The sequence below is a fragment of the Manis javanica genome, chromosome 6 (assembly GCF_040802235.1).
Source record: "Manis javanica isolate MJ-LG chromosome 6, MJ_LKY, whole genome shotgun sequence".
In the NCBI taxonomy this organism is placed as follows: domain Eukaryota; kingdom Metazoa; phylum Chordata; class Mammalia; order Pholidota; family Manidae; genus Manis; species Manis javanica.
The window spans coordinates 71,335,574-71,353,871 of NC_133161.1; the positions used below are offsets into that span (position 1 = coordinate 71,335,574).

Below are 18,298 nucleotides of genomic sequence, written 5' to 3' on the forward strand. Positions count from 1 at the left end.
TACCTACACTAATGTTGGAGATACTGTGGGTTCCATTCCAAACCACACAATAAAGCAAATATTGCAGTAAAATGAATCAAATGAATTTTGTTTCCCAGTGCATATAAAAGTTATGTTTACACTGTACTGTAGTCAATTAAGTTTGAAGTAACATTATGTCTAAAAAATAAAGTATACACCTTAGTTAAAAACTCTTGCTAAAAATTGCTGACCACCATGTGAGCTTTCAGCAAGCCATTCTCTCTTTGGTGATGGAGGGGTTTTGCCTGGGTGCGGAAGGCTGCTGACTGCTCAGGGTGGTGGGTGCTGAAGGCTGGGGTGGCTGTGGCAGTTTCTTAAAATAAGACAAGGAAATTTGCACCGTAACTGACTCTTCCTTTCATGAATGATTTCTTTGTAACATGTGATGCTGTTTACTGCATCTTACCTGTGGTAGAACTACTTTTGAAACTGGAATCAATCCTCTCAAACAGTGCCACTGCTTTATCAATGAAGTTTATATAATATTCTAAATCCTTTGTTGTCATTTCAAGAACTTCCACAGCACCTTCACCAGAAGTCAATTCCAACTCAAGAAAGCACTTTCTTTGCTCATCCATAAGCAACATCATGAGATTGTAGCAATTCGGTCACATCTTCAGGCTCTACTTCTAATTCTAGTTCTCTATTTCCACCACATATGCAGTTACTTCCTCCACTGATGTACTGAACCTTCCAAATCATTAATGAGGGTTGGGATCAGCTTCTTCCAACATCCTATTGATATTCTGGCTTCTTTCCATGAATCATAAATGTTCTTAATGGCATCTAGAATAGTGAATCCTTTCCAGAAGGTTTTCAACTTACTTTTTCCAGATCCATCAGAGGAATTACTATAGCAGGTACAGCCTTACAAAATCAGTTTCTTTAATAGGATTTGAAAATCAGAATTACTCCTTGATCCATGGCTGCAGAACAGATGCTGTGTTAGCAGACATGAAACATTCATCTAGTCATCCATCTCCATCAGAACTCTTGGTTTACCAGATGCATTGTCAATAAGCAGTAATATTTTGAAAGGAATCTTATTTTTTGAGCAGTATGTTTTTCAACAGCAGGCTTAAAATATTCAGTAAATAATGTAGTAAACAGATGTGCTGTCATCCAAACTTTGTTGTTCCATTTCTAGAGCACAGGTAGAAGACTTAGCGTAACTCCTAAGGGCCCTCAGATTTTTGGACCGGTAAATGAGCACTGGCTTCAGCTTAAAGTCACCAGCTGCCTTAGCCCCTAACAAGAAAGTCAGCCTGTCTTTTGAAGCTTTGAAGCCAGGTATTGACTTCTCTGTAGCAATAGAAATCCTAGATGGCATGTTTTTCTAACAGATGGCTGTTCATCTACACTGAAAATCTGTTGTTTAGTGTAGCCACCTTCCTTAATTATCTCAGCTAGATCTTCTGAGTAACTTGCTGCAGCTTCTCCACCAGCACTTGCTGCTTCACCTGCACTTTTACATTATGGAGACAGCGTCTTTCCTGAAACTTCATGAACCAACCTCTGCTGGCTTCAAACTTTACTTCTGCAGCCTCCTCACCTCTCTCAGCCTTGCTCTGGATAAGGCTTTGGCTTATGGGAACATTGTGGCTGGTCTGACCTTCTACCCAGACCACTCAGACTTTTTCTGTATCAGCAATAAGTCTGTTTCACTTTCTAATCATTTGTATGTTCACTGGAGAAACACTTTTCATTTCCTTTAAGAACTTTTCCTTTGTATTCACAACTTGGCTAAGTGGTACAAAAGGCCTAGCTTTTAGTCTGTCTCAGCTATCAACATGTCTTCCTCACTAAGCTTGACCATTTCTACCTTTGATTTAAAGTGAGAGATGTGTGACTCCTCCTTGCACTTGAACACTTAGAAGCCACTGTAACATTATTACTGGGCCTAATTTCAATTATTGTGTGTCTCAGGAATAGGGAAGCCTCAGGAGAGGGAGAGATGAGGGACTGACAGTTGATGAGGGAATCAGAACACACACAACGTTTACTGGTTCAGTAAGCCTTCTTATATGGGTGTGGTTTGCAATGCCCCAAAACAATTGTAGTAAAATTAAACATCACTGATCATAGATCACCATGACAATTCTAATAACAGAATTTCAGCTATTGTGAAAATAACCAAAATGTGACAGAGATACAAGGTGAACAAATGCTGCTGGAAAAATGGTGCTGAAAGACTCGCTCAACACAGGATTGCACAAACTTTCAATTTGCAAAAAACACAGTACCGAGGTATGCCTGTAATTTCACATTAGGCTGCAATCTATACCAGATTAACTAGGTTCATGAAGGGCAGAAGATTACTATTACCCTTCAGGTTTTAAAAATGCCTTTTATTTTCTTAAGAAAGTCTTATTCATACTTGAACTGATTATTAAAAGAGATTTTGAATATATACTTAAAAGTCACCGTGGCTGGCTCTATAGCAGGTAAGTGAGACTAATGTTGAGATTCTCTCTGAAGTATCCTGCTTTTTGAAAAATCTTTCAGTCTTCAAAATTTGGGTCTTGTAAAATTTGGATGCTCAAAACAAAACACAAACCAAATTAAACCAGAAGAAACAACGTTAAAACTGTGATAAAAAAAAGTAGTTTCCCATGACTATAAGCTGTTTGGGTTAGGTGACTTATTCTATGAGGAAATAAACTACCTATTTATCTGCTATTAGCCATATCTAGTTTGGGGACTAGTAGGAAAAAAGGGTCTATAATAAAAATTGACTTAAAGCACATTAAATTAATATGATTCAAAACTTCCAAAGGGAGTGAATTGAAGGGAGACAGGGAAAAGAAGTTTTCCCACAGTAAACAGGAAATCCACTTTGTTCAGATGAGTTGTGTCTCGGAGAAGACAAGTAATGACTCTATAGCATCTCACTACGCTGACAGACAGTGACTGCAATGGGGGAGTGAGGACTTGATGATATGGGTGAATGTTGAAACCACAATGTTGTTCATGTGATACTTTAAAAAAAAAAAGATGAATTATGTGTGTCTGTGTGTGTGTGAGCAGAGAAAAAAATAAAAAATAAAAGGTCTTCTTACAGTCTTTGAAAGGGATGAATTTCTTGGACCACAAGTTAAAATGAGTCTTAGCAGGGATCTGAGCGGCATTACCTGCCTGACGTACTGCTCCTCCACTCATCCCCCCAATTCCAGATCCTCAGGCCTCACCAAGTATTAGTTAGGCACAAAATCTCCAGCAGACTCTGCCAGCCCCAGAGTACTTTGCACACTGGTGCTCATCTGGCATTTCCTCTAATCAATCTGCAAATGAAGAGAGCAGGGAATCCTTTTGCAGAGGAGTGGGATCGAAGGTGGTTAAGTCATGTCTCAACATAAATTCCTAAATTTAACCTGGTAACAGCACTGAACTGTAAGATTTGATTATCCTAACAAAGAAGGTCAAGGAGTTTCAAAATGAGAAAGTAAAGCTCTGGGTCTTCCTTCCCAGCACTGTGGCGCTGCCAATCCATGGCTCAGCGGAGAGTACCTGACTGTACAGTCCCAAGTCGCCTTTGCAATGCCTCCAGCCGAGTGATATAATCTGTCAGGGCTCTGTCAGGATCATAATTCTGGAGCTGAGAACATGCTAAGGAACCAGGATTTAAATCAGCTGGAGGGCCTGGGTACCTATGAGATTAAAAATATGAAATGAATCCAAATTAGAAATAATGCAAGTCATTTAGCAACTGGCTCCATTCTCTGCCCTCAAAGGGTGGATCACTTGTTCACTGCCCAATCTGTATCTCTCATACTTCTAAGTTTGCAATGTAGAGGAAAAACTCTTCAATAAATTCAAAGCAGCTACTAAGTCATCATAACAATGTTCAGTACAATGCCTGTCACAGAAGTCCCCAATGAACACTTGTATGTATTAATGCATCCTGTCATGCAGACTTCAAAACTTTTCTCATAACATCCAGAGTCTATCAGTTTTAATTAATACTTTTCCCAGTGTCCTATAGCCTTGGTGCAGGAAATAATATCCTTTCAAACTAGTTATAAATTCAAAAATTACTTCTGATTCAGAGCCTTAGATTATGTAAATCATAAACTTAAGATATATTTAGCTATTTCAATGCAAGGAAATTGAGCCTTAACACTGTTTCTCTGTTAAATATTAGTATCTATTTGACTACTCTAGACAGGTTTTTATCAAATTCTTACCTATTCTGAAATGGTAAAGGAGACCTCGGATAGTCCAAATCTGACCTCGAGCGGTATGTAGTATGTCTTGGTTCTCCATATAGCTCCAGCCCACCAGAAGAATGATAAAATGGGTCAGTCTTTTCTGCACCTAAAGTAATTCAAAGTGTATCTTGTGAAGAAAAAGATAATCAAGCCTTTGAAAAATTTCTACAAAACAGATAAGGGTTTAAAAGACTGTACTATATTAAATTTCCCCTATTTATAAAAATTTTCAATTATTCTTGCTACAGAAGAGAAACCATGATGTAACTGTTGTTCTGTTTACCTTTAAATATGAATATTTCTGATAATATGGAACCATACATTAAAGAAAATAAATTTTAATTGGAATATTTTCTTTTTAAAATACCTTTTTAAACTAGAGGAGAAATGAGGGATAGGTTTGGGGGAAAAGACTTGGATAAAAAAAGAGTAATGTAACCGATGTTACTAATGTTCCTTTTATCATTCCATTCTACTGACTTTTAGTAGAAGAAAACTTGTAATTCAAGATATGTTAATTTTCACACAGAACTCATTATAGTACACATTTCAGCTGAAGTGTGAGGATGCATATTTCAAGACATTTTGCTTAGGGTACCAAATACATTTCTTTTTTCTCTGCTGCTCAGTTACTCATGAAATATATAAAGGTGGTTTACTAGCACAGATACCCTGTGTATCTGTAACTCTGTGTACTTCCCAGCTTCTGACCTCATCTTTATGAGGGAAATGTTGAAGCCCTGATGTTTGTTTCTACTTCTAGGTGTAGAGAGAGGGAATTCTAACTATTATCATTATTATACAACCTATTGGTAAACTCAGAAACCCAAATGACTATTGTCTAATTGTGAGAACTTCAAACTATAACTACCCCATGACTAGGTAACAGCAATCCTATTTTGTATCAGAGCCTTAAACGTAGTAGTAAGGAGAGTGGGCTCTGCAGGCAGACTGCCAGGGTTTGATGCTGGCTCCACCACTTCCGACTGGCAATATGGGGAAAATGGCAAATGTGTTCCAACCTCAGTTGTTCATCTGTAAAGAGTAACAGTAACTGTACGTACATCATAGGATTAGGAGAATACATGGAAAAAGCAGGACCTGGTTCAGACTAAGTGCTCTATAAAAATCAGCTCCCATTACTCTTTAAACAGCAAGGTCCCCCCAGCTTTGTTAGTTATAAGGGCTATGTCTTTGGACAACACAGGATCCAGAACACATCACCGGGAAGGTATTACACATGCAGTAATTTTAGAGAATCGCAGACCTAAGAAAAACTTCTATTTTGACTTCACCTGGACTCAGTCCAAAGCCATCCCTGTTAATATTGATGGGACCAGAACTTGTGACTCGATGCCATCGTCGAACCAAGAATTTCATTCTAAAAAGGATCCCAAGAAAGAAATTTCAAAAAAAATCTATAAAGTAAAGAGTATAATATATACTTCCCACAAAACAAGTCATACATTTAAACATGAACACAGAACAAATTTCAGTATAATCACAACTGCCTGATCTAAAACTATGCAACTGTCCTCTGGTTTGCAGTAAAATTAACTGGAACAGAAGAACAGGGCTTCCCAAGAGGCACTGGCGGTTTCTGTTGCCAGCACCAGGTTCTGGCTGTAGAGGTATATGGGACACAGAGAGATGGAGAGCAAAAGTAGGATAAAGAAAAGTGGATGGCTGAGGAAAGGAAGAGAAATAATGAAAAGAGGAGAAAAGAACGGAGACCAAAGGGCAACTGAGATGGAAAGAGAATTAAAAACCCTGAACTGGCAGTAAGAGTGAGCCAAGAAAACTGAAAGGAGTGAGGCCATATAATCACAGATGAAAAACATGTTGGTTTTAAAAAGAACAAGATGGCAGTGTCATAAATCAGGTGTAGCAAGTTGCTGCCTGCCCCTGTCCTGGCCCAAGGTTTGTGGAACACCGGTTTTGATTTCTTAATTCCAATCAGTTTCAAGGCTCAGTTTTAGGCAGGTCAAAATACAATGAATGTATAAAAGGACAAACACAGACGAAGGTAGAGTGAAGTCCTTCGATGGCAACTGGCTTACACAGAGTCTTCCCAGTTCTAATCAAAATTAATGGCTAACTCCTCTGATCTCTCAGTGTCTTCAAACTTACGTGCACACTGGTCTTCCCCACTAGAAAGTGAGCTGCCTTTAGGGATTATGTCTTTTTCTTCATCAATGCATCTCCCAGCACTTAACACTGGTACAAGGTATACAAGATGATAAATGGTGAGGAGGGAGGAACTAGGACCATGTGATGACAGTGCAGCGTAGCAGAGGCAGGTGGGGGGTCTAAGACTATCAGTAGTATGAAACAACAGATCCCTCTAGAGCCAACACGGATGAGACTCGGGAACCCTGGCTGCTTGTCCTAGCTCTAGCACTACTAGCTTTGTAACCGCTCCCTGCCTCAGTTTCCTCATCTTTGAAAAGACATTCTGCTCTAGGTAATCTCAGACAGATTCTAGTTAAAAAATTCTGTGTCATATTTTTCAAAAAAACTAGGTAAAGAAAAAAGGGCAAAATCCTTTGAAGACATATCAAATATAACCTAGGAATAATTTTAAAAATCAAATTCCTTTGAGACTATCTGGCTCTTACAGAAACAAAAGGGAGTCCCGGGAAGCATGGAGAAGCCTAGGTGTCTGGGTATACACCAACCAGGGGAGAAGACCGCAGCAGACCAGGTCCTCAGGCAGTTTTGAGTCCTGGCTCCATTTCAACCACACTCAGAATGAGTACCAACCAGTTCCTAGCTTGGAACTAAGAGCGAAAGTGTGACCAAAGCACCAGCAGTGTCCAACGCCCTACAGGCTAATCTCTGGCTTCGATGCAATCAGGCCAGGGCTTTCTAGCTGGGCTCCAAGTGAAGGTTATTTTAGTAATAAATAAAATGAATGTATGTCACCCTAAATAATTTTGCAAAGCCATTTTTTCTCCCTCTTACAGTCTCTGCTATTTGTACGTCTGAACTAGTTCATGGTCTTATTTAGATTTAAAAAAAAGAAAAAAAAAAGGACAATCCAGATTGGGTGTGCCAGCTCTGCATCATTGGGAAGGCCCTTTTCACAGGGTCTCCTGTACAACATAAAGTTACCATTGACAGGATGAAAATCTAGAAAGAAGCAGGCACATTTTAATGATGGCAAGAGTCTCATACTATCTGAATAGAGAGCATGAGAGGCAGAAAAAAGGTAGGATTTAAAATAACCAATCCCTTCAGTCTATTTAAATGCATTTTCTTTCAAGTACTTTACCTTGAAATTGCCACAGACACTCTGACAGCCGACCGGAACCTGGTGAAGCCCTTTGGACGGTTGGTGATCCCCTCTAGGTCTGTGAAGGCTGGCTGTCCCCCCATCCGGGCAAGCAGAGCCAGAGTGGCATCTTCACATTCCTGGAACCCACCCAGTAACAGCAGCAGGTATTTCTTCTGATAAATGAGAGCTTTCCGAAAACTTTCTGCCCTCAGGTATTTACCATAAATTCTCTGTGTTTAAAGAAGGGAAGAACATAAAGACATTATCAAGAAGTCATTCCAATTGTTCTAGGGGAAGATAACCTAGATTTTATTTTTTAAAAAAGAAGTCTTAGTAGTAAGATGGCAACTGCTTTCCTATTAGCAAAGTTAAAAGTAAAGATAGTTAACCTTTACCTTTCCATTTCTGCCTCTTTTTAGTCAACAGAATCTGAATACCAACATTACAGCTACACTTTTTGGTTATTTGGGATTTTAGCCCCTATTCATCATATTTATTACAAATATCTTTGTCATTCCACTATCAACTTATTTTTCTTCTAATTGTATAGAGCCGCTTTCATTATTATGGTCACTAACCTATTTAACTTTTTCAGTGTTTATGTTTCCTGTCCCTTTAAGAGTCATAAACTTATATTCACTCCATAGTTGGAACAAATATATTCCAAGTATCTTTGTTTCTTTTTTGTTTTGGATTTTATGTTAACTGATTAAAGAAGTTTCATTACAGTGTTCATTATTAGCCATTAGAGAGCCAGGTTATTCAGAGGGTTTGCTGTCTTACAGAGAAAGGCACTCTGACACTGACAATAGTAGAGCTTTCGCTGGGAGCTAAAAAGATAACTTTCTGTTGGTCTATTGAGGATGGGAGGGACCATGAGCTCAGGGTGTTGCCAGTGTGACCATTAATAGTGCTTAATCTGGTCCCATACCTGGGCACACCTTGCCACAAATTTTTTGTGACCAGCTAGGGAACATGCATTCATGATGCAGACTGATTATAGAGACCTAGCAACATGGCCTGAGCACCACCTAAATTTCTTTACTCTGTTCAGTTAAGCTTGCTGAGAGATGAAACAAGGCAAAAAAAAAGCAGAGGATGAGCTTTGATACAGGGCTAGATGAAAGAAGTCTCCTACCTTTATAGTGGCATGCTCAGCATCAGGGCTCAAATTTTGAAGTAAAGCTTCATTTCTTAGTTCAGCCTTCAGTTTGCACACTTCAGCTTCTGCCCTTTTCAAGGATTTTTGGAGAGTCGACTTTTCTCTGTTCCAGACTTGTTTCTCAGAAGCAATGATGTCTTCAATGTTGGCACCACCACTGAATGAGTGTCTAGAAGACTACAGAGATCAGAGCCTACTTACACAATTTTTAAGACAAGTCTCCGAAGAAAAATCTGAATTAAAACATATTATAAAGGTTTCCCTATGGGATCTCAGTTTTCTAACCTCAGACAGGGAAAGTTCAAAGCCAATCTTTGAAGTGACATTAAATAACACACTAACTTTAAGTATACAGTCCATTGCTGAGAAGATTAACTTCGCAACTAAAAATGCCTGTGAAAGCCTAGACCCAGAGAAGGTGTTTAGATTTAGCAGAGCTTTGAACTAAAAAGTCTAGATACTTAAGAGATGGACCATATGGGTCCAAATGTTGAGCCTGTGACTGAAACAGGGCACTGCAGAAGTGGGGTAAAAACCACCCAGTAAGTACATAGGGAAGTGGATCCTTCCAGAAGCTGTGTGGATGTGTTATTGTGTATTTGCACAGCTCCCTTACAGGTCTTCTCTGTTTATATTGGGTGATTACAGAAGGTAGCAATCTATTTTATAGTTTTTAAATGTTGAAAAATTTAAATAAATTTCCAGAGTAGTTTATTAGACTGGAAAACATAATTTAATGGCATTTTTCACTTGAATTATGAACATAATAACTGATAAATAACTGACACAAATAGTCAAGATTCACATTTAAATAGTTTCTGGCTTTGGAGATAAGTAGATCTTGGTTTGATTACTGACTCAGTTTTCTCATGTATAAGGCTGGGTGTGGATTAGAGATTCTGAATACAAAAAAACAGAATCTGGCACAGAGAAGGCTCCGAGTAAATAATAGTTATTATTATTATTGTCATTCCCTATAAAATTTTCCAGTGATCCTACTAAGAAACAGATACTTAACATTTTTACATTATCAGAGTTAAATGTTAAAACTAGTGGCAGAAAATGTAACTTTGTAATATTTCTAATATCCAGCCATGCTTAAAATAGACATACATAATCTCTGCCAGCTCCTGTCTGTCGATACCATCTGATCTGCTCTTCCAGTTTCATAACCATGTTTCTTAAATCGTTCTTTTCTTCAGTCAGCTGGCTGATATGTCCTGTCAGTTCAGCATTTTGTCTCAGTAGTCTTTCAGTCAATGAGCCACAAGAAGTACTTGGGAACACTAAGCTAGGCTATAAGATAAAATGGTATGAAGGTCACATAAGCACAAACATTTGTGAATAGTGTATTTAAAAATGAGGACAGGCACTGAGAACAGCAGATTTCATGAATCAGTGCATGAATTGAGTCTTAATAAGGAGGAATTTTCCAGGTATGAAAGAAGATAGGGAAGGGCATAATAAACAGAAGGATCATCATGTGTAAAGGAACAAAGGCTTGAGTGAGAGAGTATGTTGCTTTCAGGGAGCTACAAGTTGCTTGGTAAGGCTGGAGTAAATGTTGCCTTCACTTCATGGGTAACAGTCCTAAATGCAGGCAGTGGAGAGAAGGAAGGCTTTTAAGCAGGAGCATGCCACAAACAAAATTTGTATGTTAGAAAGATTCCTTTTGTAGCAGGATGCAAAGCAGAGTAAACTGAGGAAGATAGCTCCTGTTGTCAAGCAGACACATCAGCAAGTAATTCCAACAGTCCAGGTGGGAAATGCTTAAGACCTGAATGGACACAATGATGAAAGGCATGAAAGGCACATGGGGCAGACATTTGGAAGGCAGAAGGCACAGGACTTGGTGACTGCTTAGATATGCAAATAAGAGTGAAGGAAGCTGGTCTATGGTGACTTTCACCTTTTTAAACTGGGTGATCTCATGACCAGAAAGGTATAGGAAGGAGACAAGGAAGATGATGCTCAGTTTGGAATGTGCCTATGAGGTTCCTAAAGGGTCACTTTGGAGTATACTTTCCCAAGGAAAGATGTCTAGTAATTAATAGAAAATACGAACTTGGACTAAAGGACAAACGTACAGATTAGAAACACAATCCAACAGAAGATAAGCTCCCTAAGGGTGAAATTTTTATCAGACTTGTTCACTATACCCAAAACCCAGTAATACTACTTTGCACTTAGTAAGTGCCCAATGCAAGTATTTATTCAAATGTCTACTGAGAACTCAGGCTGTGGGAATGAATGAGCTTTCATAGTTAGAGAAAAAAAAGTGGATGAAGACAGGAGGAAGAGAACTCACAGAGGAGACTGATAAAGAAAAAAAAAGAGAGAATAATAAAACAAAGGGGAAGGACAGAGAGAGTTTTTAAGATGGAAAAGATCAAAGGTATAAATGCTACCAAGAGGTAGAAACATAGGTAATGACAAGATTCACCAGATAAGTCAATTATGAAAACACTGGTAGCATTCTGATGGTGAATTCATGGGTTAGTGAGGGTAGAAGCCAGTTTAGTCTTCAAGAAACTTGGGTTATTATACAATTATTATAATAATTCTAAGATGTCACTGTAATTATTCAATAATGGTAGTTGAAATTAATTGCCCCTCAAACTTTCACTATCTTGAGAGAAGGCAAGCATTATTAAATAATGCTTAAAATAAATGAAAAGATAAAATCGAAACTTAACAAAATATGGTGCCAGTTTCAAATGAGTCACAGAGTTTCCATTAAGTCTTTGTTCTCAAAACTTTTACAAAGAATTTTTAAAAAGTCTTACCTCTTCACCTGGCTGGCCAGTTAATTTTTGTAGTTGCAAAATAATTCCATTAATATTTTCCTGAACCCAAATGAAATCTTCTTCATCTGCTGTTTCAAACTGTAGTCTTCAAGAAAAAGACAAAGAAAAAGTCTTCAAACTGTAGACTTCAGAAAGTCAAAACATACGTTCTCAATTAGTGGTGTTGACTAGCACAAACATTACAGATCAGGTGAGACTCTGTTTCACCTATCACTTCTCCGTTACATTAAGTGTTCTCTTTACCTGGGGCATGGTGTTAAGATATTTGCATTGAGATATATGAGTTTTGTTATGGAGTATCATCTTCTAATATAAACATATGTTAATTTTAAAATTCAATTCCCTCCCCTTGGCTAGTTATTAGTGACTGACAGATTCTGTCCAGCTTGTCTAAGAATGCTATTTCAAAGGTTAGGCAGAAAAGTCTAACCTATTGGAGGCTTTTTGGGCTACATGCTGTAGTTTTGAAGCCACACATTGAAGCTTTTGTCTGATCATTTCTAATTCATGATTAAAGCCATTTCCTCCTCCATTTATTTCAATCAGTTTAGGATAGCTTGCTTCCTTTGTCTCTCCTTCTATTTTCTGTTGAAGAACCCAATTTCTAGTTCGATCATTGGTTAAATTCCATGTGGCTGGCTGGTAATTATAAACAGAAAACAAAAAAGCAATAATTATAAATGAAGAACATAAAACAATCTTTCTTACAAGAACCCAGTTTATTATATTTCAAATAAACTAGCTTTCATTTTTAAATCCTTTGTAAATAGCTATATAATTTAAGCTAAATAACTTAACTGAATATCAAAATTACATGATCAAACACTGTAGCAATCTTTTAAGAAATATTCTGAAACTGTTAATTTACCTCATTAAGATTCTGATATAGAATTCTTTCTCGTTTTTCTTCACGTTCTAGTTCTTGTTTCTCAAATTCCTGCATAATTCCTTGTAGTCGTTTTCCTTCAAGATCTAACTTATAGACTTGTTGTCTTTTCTCTTCTAGCTGGCGCTGAAGATCCTCCACTTTGGACTGGAGTTCATGCATTTTTTTCTGTCCCTCAGTGTTGGCCTCTTGTTCTGTCTGCAATGTCTTTCTATGAACCTGCCTATCCTTTTCCATCTGCTGTCTTGTTTGCAAAGAATCCAGTTTATATTTCTCAGTCTCATTTAACAGTTCTACTATGCGACTGTGTTTCTCCTCAAGCTGTTTCTGTAGCTCTTTAAGAAGGTCCTCAGAGGGTAAGGAGGGCCGAGGATGCCCACTGTCATCACTGCTCTGTAGCTGTGCATGCAATTCCCGCTCTCTATCCAGGGTACTACTCATTTCCTGAATTCTAACTTTCTCGGATTCAAGAAGTACTTGAAGCTCTAAGTTTCGACCTCGTTCTTCTGATAACTGGGCATCATGTAGCACTCTTTGTGACTCTATTTTCTGCTGTGATTCATTTAGTAGTTGTTTCTGTTGTTCCAAAAGAAGATTGAGCTGAATATTCCTTTGTTTCTGACCCTCAAGTGAAAATTTCAGATCCTTGGAGGAAAAAGTTGAATTTAAAAATTTGTTAATATCATCAAAACTACTTTATACAACTGTGCTCTTAATACTAAAGTGGCATATTTGGTAATAGAAACTATCTGGCTTATTAACTCAAATTTTTCAGTGGTTGGAGCATAATTATTTGGACAGCCAATTGATTTTCACTAAAGAATGTAAACAAAAGATAGCTAAGCTAAATAATACTTTCTCTCCAAAAGTAATCATATCTGGTTAAGGAATATGAAAAGCAGGGTACATTTCTTCTAGGAATAATAACCTTTAAAAATGTAAGTATTTCTGTTATCATGTGTTATGAGTTCCTGAAAAAAAAAACTCAATGTTTTCCAAATCACACACTAAAAATACTAGGGCTTATGGGGAAAGCTGGGTTAGGGACAAGTACTCAAGACCTATATAGATTTGTAATGATAAAAAATAGTAATCAGTACCTGAGGAGATAACATATTCTTACCAGGGAGAGAGCTCATTATCCCCAGAGGCTACCATGGTGGACATTAAAACAAAAACAAAAAAAAACCCCAAACCAACCCAAAATAACAGGGCAGAAATGCTGGCTATACCGATTTTTAACATAGAGCTAGTGAGTTCCAGGAGTATGTGGTTAGAAGAACTCTGAGGCAGCAGAGCTACTGTTAACATGGGCACTGAGTGCAGTACCACCTGCCTTGAGTCACAAGCTGCGCAAGGCTGGGTTGTACCTCTTTGGGCAAGAGCCCAGACTTAAGGGACTCATTTTGAATTTTCTTAAAATATAGCAGCAAGGGCTCCTGCTGCCAGAAAAGTACCACTGCTCCCCTTCCCTAAAAAATAAAAACCAAAACTATGTCTGCATTAAACTGACATGACTGCCCTATTTATCAAATTGTGTACACACTAATCTGATTTCTCCAAACACGTTTTGTAGCACCATAGCTGATGCATCCTTGGATGTCACAAAACAAAAAAAGCAACACACCTTTAGCATTTCATGGTAATATACTTAGATAACATAATAGTATTCATCATACAACAAACAACTTATTTTACTTCGTAAAGTCTATGATTCACATGTTAGAAAGAGGAAAGCCCTTCCTGGGTCTCTCTTCTCCCATTTGGATTTTCCACAGACATTTACAAACAAAGATAACAGTACCTCGAGTTCTTCTCTATCCCGCTCCTCACTGCGTCCCAGTTTGGCTTTCTCTTTTTCCAAAGCCCACTGGAGCTCTCTGTATTTTTTCTGTTCACTTGCTAATGTGTCATTAAGCAAATGTACTTCATCTGTTTTATCTTTAACTTCCAACCTAAATCAGACAAAACTTTCATTAAAACTACTCTGGCCAAGCACACATTGAGATAAAAGGAGAGAACAGCTTCCACTGAAAAGTGGAGGTTTATGATAAATTTGTAAATAGGAAAATATATACTATGTAAAGATAAAAGAGTTCAACTGTCTCATTTCAAATTAACTGCTTCTAGTAGTAGAACTATCAGTTATTATTTACCATTGCAAAGAATTTACTGTTACAAAATAGTATTAATAAGAATTTTCTTTTGTCTTTTACTGAACATGGGCATCACTGTGTGTATGAAAATAATGTTCAAAATAAAGAATGACTGTACCTGTAATGTCCCCCAGCAAGCAGACTATCCCAATATTTACATGAATAGATTTATCCTTTTCACAAACTTTATCTTTTAAAACATTTTGCATAATTTAACTCAACCATGAATTCTAATGAGATCATAAATATCACTTCAAATTACTTGGTGGTAAAATAAAGGACAAAATTATATATTACAGAACAACAAGTCTCAAACAGAATGGAAGCCACAGCAGAGAATATGCCAATGTCTAATCATGGGTTTATCATTTGGAAAAATTTGGAGTTTTTCCTTTCTGCTATAGTTTTTCCTCCCTGCTATAGTTTTTCCTCCAAATGAAAATGCTATTTAAAGATTGTATACAATGTTAGGTTTTCGTAGATCTACACAATGTCTGTGATAAAACTAATCCCCTCAGTAATATAAGTTTATAATAAGGAAGCTTGACACACCTGAATGTCTCTAATTCCTTTAGGTGCTTATGCTGTGCCTTCAGAGTTGTTTCTAGTTCCAATTTAGTTTGGGCAAGTTCACTCTTCAGTTCAGCAGCCACCATTTTCTCAGAACTCAGGTGTTCCTGCAGCTCTGTTGCTCTGTCTTTCGCACTGCTGAGCTCCACTTGCATCTCTAGAATTTGAGACTGCTTCTGCTGTATATTATATTCCAAGAGTTCTAAATGGAAAGTTATTAATACTTAAAATATGATCTAGCAACTCAAATTTTGTTTATAAATCTTTGTTGATAAGAACTCATTTTTCATTTAGGAAATTACTACTAAGCAAATGTGCAAAGATTATAGTCCCCAAAGTTGGCAATCTATATAAATACATTTTATGCATATTTTCCTCACAGTACTAAAATGGTCAAGATTTCAGAACTATAAATATGTAAGGATGATAAAAGTTTAACAGAATACGTTAATGGATATAAAACCTGAACAAAAAAATTTTAGGTGTTAACACAAGACTATAAATAGGAATTTATATTATTCAGTCAGAATTCCAATAACTCACACTAACATATTCCAGTGGTTTTGATACCACACAAAGTACTTCAGGAGTTACCTACGTAACTGTGACTACAATGGTTGACAATTGCTTGCTTGTTTTATTCATTCTTCTTCTGTAGATAGTCCCTAGGAACTTTACAATAACAAAAGTAGGAAGTCCAAACACCATTTTAGATCATGTTTCTTTTTTTTTCCTTTAAAAACCAGCCAAATCTTGCTACAGGTCTGTTAAAAACCCTAAGTATAATAAATGAAAAAAAAAAGGTTACAAAATATCTATCAGGATCCCATTATTTTGAAGAACATAAATGTAATCACATTGAAAAGGTCTGGATATATATTTACCTGGGTGTTAATAGCCACTATTTCAGTCTTTAGGAGATACTAGGGGTGATTTTTACTCTATTATGTTGTTTCTGTATTCCACCACAAATGTGTTTTTAACTTAAAAAGTTTTATTGAAGTTTATCATGTCATATTATAATTCATACTAGCTATGTTAGGAGATAGGAATAACACTGGCTTTAGAAGATAATCATGTTAATTTAGGCTTTTGAAACTACAGTTGATCCTTAAACAACATGGGTTTGAACAGCCTGGGACCACTTATGCATGTTTTTTCAATTAACATATTGGAAGTTTTTTGGGAGATTTGTGACAACTGGAAAAGAATACTTTCCCTCCTCTGCTTATTTTACTGTAAGAATAATACATATATAAAACTTATGTTAAATGACTATGTTATCGGTTAAATCTTCTAGTTATTAGCAGTTTCTGGGGAGTCAAAAATTATATTTGGATTTTTGATTGCATGGGGCAGGGCTGATGTTCCTAACCCCTGCATTGTTCAAGAGTGAATTGTATTTCTTAGGTAGTAGAGGCTAAGGATTTACAAACATAAATATGTATCTTAGCGGGGTTCTATTTAACTTAAGTAATTCTAATCAATTCTCTAGAAATAACCTTCAATTACTTTTATGTCTAAGTATAAGGGATATTTTTAATTTGTGGTCCCATTATACTTGTTTTTCTGAAACATTTTAAGATACTTAAAATCTTCAGATGTTCAATAACAAATGTGGGACTACGGTATAACTTAAAAAATTTGCAAAAGCATAATTATTTCTTCCATTATATTGAAAAAAACTGAAGGCAAAGATGTCTTCACTAGATATGATGAAAATTAGATTTCACTGCAATCATTCATGATTTCTATTTGCAGCTCAATTTAAATTAACATACTTCTCTAATGAAAAGTGACAAAAGATCTGAACAAGCACATCACAAAAGGAGAAATCCAGCTAGCCAATAACCCTGTGACAAAGGACTAAGCTATTTCAGTAATGAGAGAAATACAAATTAAAATCACAAAAACAGGAGAGGAAAAGATGGTGGTGTGAGTAGGGTGGCGGAAATCTTCTCTCAAAACCATATATATTTTGAAAATACAGCAAATACAACTATTCCTAGAAGAGTGATGAGAAGATACAGTACACCAGCCAGGCTACATCTGTGAGAACACAACATCTCACGGAAAAGGGTAAGATAAAAGCCGGGACCTGATGGGACCCGAGCACTCCCCTCACCCCAGCTCACTGGCGGAAGGAAAAGAATCAGAGTGGGGAAGAAGTGGAAGCACAGGACTGCTAAATGACCAGCCCTAGTAATCTGCCCTGGGAGCAGAGACACACATCACATGGTGCTCTGGATATTAGAGAAGCAGAAAAGCAAAATTTGAGACTAAGACTGCAACAGGTTCCCACAGCCAGCTGCCCTGGGGCAAAAGAAAAACAGGCGCTTTAAAAGTCTTAAAGGGACAAAAGTTTAACAAGTGGACAAAATAGTCCTGGCACATTCAGCCCAGCAGGCTGGGAACTTTAATAAACTTCAGGTGCCCTACCCACGTCATCAGCAACGCAGATCAGAGGCCCCTCACGGCGATAAGCAGCTGGCCGTTCCTTCCTCCCTGCCAGCACTGCAAGCAAACCGGCCAACATGCCATTGCTGCAGAACAGCCAGGGAGCAGCTCCGCCTACAGCAACCACACAGATTAACACAGAGGCTTCTCACTGTGCACACCTAACTGGCCCAGACTCAGAGGCTGCTCCCTGTGTGCAGCTGACTGGCAAAAACACTGGAGATGGGCGCACAGTCCAGAAGGCATGAAGGGGCTCTGTTTGCAGCAGAACATGATGCGCTCACCTGCAACCCTCGCCAGTGCCCTAGGCCATCCCAAAGGCTGCCCCATCAATGGGAGCTCAAAGGATTAACCCAGAGGCTGCCCCCTGTGAGCGGTTGACCAGAACAGACAGTGGAGACAGGCACAGCAACCAGCAAGCAGGAAGGGACTTTATTCTCCCAGCTGACACAGTTGCCACTTGCTGGTAACCACTCCCATCGCCATGAAAAGGCAGACGAAGCTTGGTTCAGTCCAAAATCCCTCAAACACCAGAGAGAGGGTTTGGTGAGACTGAAATCACCAATCCTCCTGAAAAAGAATTCAACCTAAAATTCATAAGCATGCTGATGGAGCTACAGAGAAATATTCAAGAGCTAATGGATGAATTCAGGAGGGCAATAACAGAAATGAAACAATGGAAGGAATTAAGAGCAGATCAGATGAGTTGGAAGAGATTGTTAATGGAATAGACATAAGAGAACAGGAATACAGA

At 37.8% G+C, this 18,298-nt stretch overlaps 1 protein-coding gene across 17 annotated transcripts in view; it reads right to left on the reverse strand.

Moving 5' to 3' along the window:
• The window catches only part of AKAP9 (A-kinase anchoring protein 9), a 209,264-nt gene that overhangs the window by 588 nt on the left and 190,378 nt on the right, over positions 1 to 18,298 (reverse strand). For 16 of the 17 annotated variants that reach the window (XM_037019808.2, XM_073238857.1, XM_073238864.1 and 13 more), the window contains 11 exons: positions 15,070 to 15,289; positions 14,166 to 14,316; positions 12,344 to 13,006; positions 11,906 to 12,114; positions 11,455 to 11,560; positions 9,782 to 9,964; positions 8,645 to 8,845; positions 7,504 to 7,736; positions 5,525 to 5,610; positions 4,206 to 4,335; positions 3,529 to 3,668 (listed from right to left, as the gene is read on the reverse strand). In XM_037019808.2, coding sequence (XP_036875703.2) covers positions 3,529 to 3,668; positions 4,206 to 4,335; positions 5,525 to 5,610; positions 7,504 to 7,736; positions 8,645 to 8,845; positions 9,782 to 9,964; positions 11,455 to 11,560; positions 11,906 to 12,114; positions 12,344 to 13,006; positions 14,166 to 14,316; positions 15,070 to 15,289 — 2,322 coding nt within the window. Of the gene's footprint in view, positions 1 to 3,528; positions 3,669 to 4,205; positions 4,336 to 5,524; positions 5,611 to 7,503; positions 7,737 to 8,644; positions 8,846 to 9,781; positions 9,965 to 11,454; positions 11,561 to 11,905; positions 12,115 to 12,343; positions 13,007 to 14,165; positions 14,317 to 15,069; positions 15,290 to 15,690; positions 15,864 to 18,298 lie in introns of those variants that run through there. The other variant, XM_073238866.1, reaches the window with a different exon arrangement.